Source organism: Dipodomys ordii, unplaced genomic scaffold (genome assembly GCF_000151885.1).
Source record: "Dipodomys ordii isolate 6190 unplaced genomic scaffold, Dord_2.0 Scaffold277, whole genome shotgun sequence".
Classification (NCBI taxonomy): domain Eukaryota; kingdom Metazoa; phylum Chordata; class Mammalia; order Rodentia; family Heteromyidae; genus Dipodomys; species Dipodomys ordii.
Genome location: NW_012267493.1, coordinates 58,785 through 64,447, shown reverse-complemented (window position 1 = coordinate 64,447; position 5,663 = coordinate 58,785). Strand labels below are relative to the sequence as shown.

General features: G+C 41.6%; 1 gene segment (V, D, J or C); it reads left to right on the top strand.

Annotated features, from left to right (window-relative positions):
- The window catches only part of LOC106001236, a 28,596-nt gene extending 22,933 nt beyond the window's left edge, over positions 1-5,663 (top strand). Inside the window, 1 exon segment of the V gene segment in view lies at positions 5,388-5,663. Coding sequence covers positions 5,388-5,663 — 276 coding nt within the window.

Genomic DNA, 5,663 nt, shown 5'->3' with positions numbered 1-5,663 from the left:
GAGGGGTGGCCTTCCCTCCTCTGCTCCCTGAGAAGGAGTGAGGATGTCGGGCTTCTACTCACGCCGAGTCTTGTATCCTGGGTCGTCTCTGGTCTGCAAACTGCAGGATGAAGCTGTCTGCTCCTTGTCGGTTCTTGCTGGTGTTGAGTAGAATCTGCTCGCCCGCTGTGTCTGGCTCCTTCGTCCCGGACTCTCAGCGGTCAGGTACAGCCCCGCTGCGGTCTCCACCATGACGCTGCCGCCGCCGATAGCCCGGCTGCGTTCTCCACTGCGACCCTGCCGCCGCTGCCGCCGCCGGCGGCTGCTGGCTGGTATTCAGATGTGTATTCTTGCCTTGGCTTTCTCTCACTTGTCTAACTCTCTGTCCTGTGATGGCACACTTGGTGTGTTTCTCTGGCTTAGGACTGTTCACTGGAACTCTAAAACTGCTTTCTATGCGAGAGCTTGTTCAGCTTCCAGCTTCTCCTCCGCCATCTTGTCGCCTCCTCTCCAACTTCCAGTTTTTAACTCAGTTTTAGATATAGAAAATTCTAGATGAAATAGTCTCATCTGCTTCTACTCAGGTGAGGCCTGTTCTCTCTGTCAACCAATATGCTGTATTAATGTGAAGAGAACAAGTAGTAGCTGGGCACTGGTGGCTCATGCCTGTAATCCTAGCTACTCAGGAAGCTGAGATCTGAGGATTGATGTTCCAAACCAGCCCGGGCAGGAAAGACCTTAAGAGTCGTCCCTTCAATAAACCACATGAAAACTGGAAGTGGTACTGTAGTTCAAGTGGTAGAGCCTTCACCCTGAGCTGAAGAGATAAGGGACAGTGCCCAGGCCCAGAGTTCAAGCCCCACGACCAAACAAAAAATTAAATAAATAAAAATAAAAATAAAAACAAACTGCAGTTAGAAGAGTCCAAATATATGGTTTATAAAAAGCAAGTTCTGTGAAAACTGACTCACTCCATGAGAGGAGATATAGCCCTTCTGAGAACAGGACCTCCAATGATCTAATCACTTCCTACAAGGAGGCCCTTCAGATGACCATGTGGGGCCTTTGGAGCATCAGCACCAACTTCCTTCTCCACATGTTCCTTCTTACCATGTGATATTCTGCCACATGACAGAGCAGAATCCTTGGAGACAAGAAGTAGGAACTGAACTCTCTGTAACAAATAAGCAGAAACTGGTTAATTTCGATTGGGAATTGAGACATTAAAAGATTTTATGTTAATTTAAGATAACCAGAATTCTATACCTACATTTGTCTTTACATAGTTTAAAAAAGGGTTAAAAAACATAATAGTATAGAAGTGGAATATATCTTGATCACTTTCTCCCTTTAATCTCTAGATGGAAGATTTAAGAAATTCTGTGAGCAATTTGTTGTGCAAATGTAATGTGGAAGATTAACAGGACAGATAATGGGTTATAATACTCATTACATTGAATATGTAGTTACACTTTGAAGTAAAACTTTATAACATTATTCTTTTATACTTTTTAATTTTATTCTGTTGTAAAGGTACTGTACAGAAGGGTGACAGTTACATAAGTGAGGTAATGAGAACATTTCTTGTCAAATATTGTTACCCATTCCTTCATCTCCTACTATCCCTCCACCTAACCCACCTACCCCGAAGTTATAAAGTTCATTTCCAAGGTAGTGTCCTGTGAGTATCACTGTTGCATTGGTCACCCTTTGTCCTTGTTTCACCATTTTGTTATTCTCCTTCTCTTCTCAAGTCATATAAACGTGTATAAAAGATGCATGGTACCAGAATATAAACAGTGATTACAGGGGATAAGCCAAACGGAAGTTAAAAAAGATATAATAAAAAGAAGGAACTTGATAGAGTATATAGACCACAACAAAGACAACAAAAAAGACATCTTGTTTCTATATCTTGGAGTTCATTTGGATTAGCATTATTTGATATGGTGATATGTACATAGCTATTGATCTATTGTGATTGTCTGCAAGGACTACACTAGACATATACTAATTATGACAAATGAAGGAAACTATAGACCTATGTTTCTTTGGATCTGATTACTTCACTTAACATGGTTTATTCTAAGTCTTTCCATTTTCTTGCAAAGGGATTTCTAGGGCTCCTTTACCCTGATGAATACATTCTAAATAAAGATCAAGAAACACAACAAATCAAAGAATGGATGGATAAATGGTATCATATTAAGCTGCAGAGCTTCTGCATGGCAAATGCCATAGCCAGCAAGATAAATAGAAAGCACACAGACTGGGAGAAGATATTCACTAGCTATACAACAGACAAGGCTTCATATCAAAAATATATCTAAAGTTCAATAAGCAGCCCTCCAAAAAATCCACAAAGAAAAACCAGCCCATTAATCATTGGGCTAATGAATTAAGAGTGTATTCTGGAGAGAAAATAAGAATGGCCAATAGACACCTGAAGAAATGTTTAACCCAGGAGCTGGTGGCTCACAGCTGCCATTTTAGCTTCTCAGGAGTCTGAAGCCTGAGGATTGTGGTCCAAAACCAGCCAAGGTAAGAAAGATATTAAGACACTTATCTCCACTTAATCAGGAAAAATCTGAAAGAAGAGCTGTGGCTGAAGGTGGCGAAGCACTAGCATTGAGCAAACAGAGTTTAAGGACATTGCCCACACCCTGAGTTCAAGCCTGAAGATTGGCACAAACAAGCAGACAAAAACAAAAACAAAAGAAAACCAGCTGTTTTAGAGGATGATTATGAAGTTTGAGAGATTCTCTTTACTTCTCTGTTAGCCCCTATAAAGAACATATCTAGTTAATACACATCTTATACACACACATGTGCATATACACACACGAATGTGCACATATATACATGCACATGCACGTGCATATACACACATACACAGTCCATTTCCAGTTGCTATAAAAACGTAAGTCACATTCATTAGTTTGACGCATACACTCATTCATTCAGAGAATGATAATTAGTTTTTAGTTGGCCTAATTGAAAAAAAAATGCCACAAACCTTACAAACTATACTAAAAAAGAATAATATCTTTATGAAAAAATAAAATATTTACTCCAATTTGACACCTTCATCATCATTTGTTGTCATTTACAGAGATCATTGCACTGAATTCAACATCCAAAGCCAATGTAACTTGTACTCATTTATCTCTTGTAATGTCATTATGGCAACATGAAGAACTAAGTTTTCCAGAAGACATTTCAAAGTTAGCTTTCTTACAGAACCAAATCTAGAAATGGATTTGTTTTATGGATGTTTCAATAAATAAAGTACTGGGTTTAATTTGGGCTTATTACCCAAGATTACATTTTATTACTTGGTCTTGGGTTAAATTATAAAAAACTATATTTTCTTACTATTTTTTATTTATAACTGCTGGGCTGAACATGGAGCCTTATACTAGCTTGGCTAGTCCTCTGTCCCTGACAAATTCCTTCACCATTCTTTGATGGTAGCTATTTAGGAAATAGGTCTTGTGACCCTTTGTGACCATGTACTGATCTTCAACCCAGATGCTCCAGATCTCAATCGCCTAAGTAGCTTGGCATACAAGCTTGATCTTTGCTTCCAGCAACAATCTGTAAAACCCTTTCCTCTAGCACTTGTTAGCTGTCTGGAGCATGTTTCAGAAGTGAAGTAATATAGGCAAAAATAGTTCCAGAAGCTGGTTAATCTGGACTCACGTGTACTATTTAGCTATTTGCACCTGAAGAAACTAATTATAAGCAGAACTCTGAGTAGCCAGGTTTGGTCCCAAGGATACTATGTAAGTGATCAGATGATGGAAAGAAAAAAGCAAATGTGGAATCTTTTAGAAAGGAATTAAAAACTGGAGCCATTGCAGCAAATCATTGTGAGCCTACTATAGGTTAAAACAATTTAAATGCACAGTTTTCAAGAATTTCCAGTAGTTAAGTACTTTAAATATCAACTCTACTCTTTCAATAGAAACACAATGTGAAAGGGGAATTGAGAGATACCAGAATAGGAAATTACAAAGATAACTGAAGTGTTAGTTCTTGTGTTACCTCATGCAATACATTATTTTAAATACTTTTTTTATTGTAAAGCTACTGTACAGAGGCTTTACCATTACATGAGCAAGGTAATGAGTACATTTCCTAACGAGCATTATTACCTACTCTTTTGTTTTTCCCCTACCATCCCTTCCCTCTCACCTCCACAACCACCCCCCCATAACTTTTGTTACTATTTATTTGTTTGGCTCTGATCCTGGGGTTGAACTCAGGACCTGGTTGCCCTTGCTGAGGCTTCCGTCCTCAAGGATAGTGCTCTATCACTTGAGCCAACACTCCACTTCCAACAATGATTTTGGATGGGGGATGCCTTTGGGGAAGAGCAGTTCAGTGGGTAGGACAGTCTCCTGTACTTTCCTGCATGGTCTTTTGCAACCATGTCCTTCAGATCCCAATCTCCTGAGTAGCTAGTATGGCAAACTTGAGTCAGAGTCCTCCAGCTTTTCCGTGTTTGGAAAACAATCTGATTACTTTCCCCTAACCAGAGGCCCACTGAGTAGTCTGTGCTTGATCTGAGTCTGACATACACACACAGATTGCATGTGTGTTTGCCTGTGTGTGTGTGTGTTTGTGTGTGTGTAGTCTTTGCACTATACAGATATTCCCTGTGATTTGAAATCCTCAGATAATATTGCATGTATTCATTAATATATTGGTATAAAACTTAATTTTATTGATTTTGACCATGTTTGACTGCTTTCCCCTATCCACAGTCCATCTGCACAATGTGTGCACTTTATGGGTCTATGTTTGGGTATATGATGCATCTTCACACAGCTGTTCCCTGTGAATGGGAGGAAAACCCATTTCCTTATGGAGAGTAATAAGACTTACTAATGTATATGTCTTATCATTCCTATCCACATGGAATACCTGTTCCTTAGGACATCTTCCTTCAAGTTGTATAAGGGCGGGAGTTAAGGAGGGAGGAGTAGCCATGAGGTGCTAGGGTCTCAGGGGTAAGGTAAGAGTGGACATATTGTGAGACTGTAGTCCTGGCAGAGGCATGGGAAAGCCAGTGGGCAGTGTCCTTTGGACATCCAGTGTTCCAGGCCTCTCCAGCTCATCGCCAGGGGAAATTGCCATTATCTTAGTTGTCCTCATGAATGGTCTTGACCATGAGCCGGGCAGTTTTCATACCAGCAGCCTTTCCAGTGCTGCCCATGGACCTAGGGACAGCCATGGTGGTGCTGGAAGGGGCACAGGCTGTTGTCTGGGCTTGGGATGAAACTTCCTTCCCCTGAGACCACCCCTGCCCTCACCCCGCCAGCACTGGCAACACTACCAGCACCCCTTCCTCTTTCTATTCCTCCGGCTCCTGGCTGACCAGCACTTCACATCACACTTGATAGGTGGGCAGAGATGTGGCCATTCCCAGTGCAGGCCAGGTCGGGCTGGAGTTGACCTCGTCAGGACACTGTGCCCCTGTGTTCATGGCCAAGAAGCTTGTGCAAGAGCCAGGAGGCTTTTCTGGATGTTGGTGTAGGAGCATCTTGGCCTGTTGGCCTCGGCTCATCTTGCTTTGGGCAGCCCAGAACCTGGCTCTGACAGCTTTCAGACGCCATTCTTGGTGTTGGCAAAGCCGCAGGTACAGCTCTCGCCAGGATTCGCCCTCTGCTGGTTTTTAG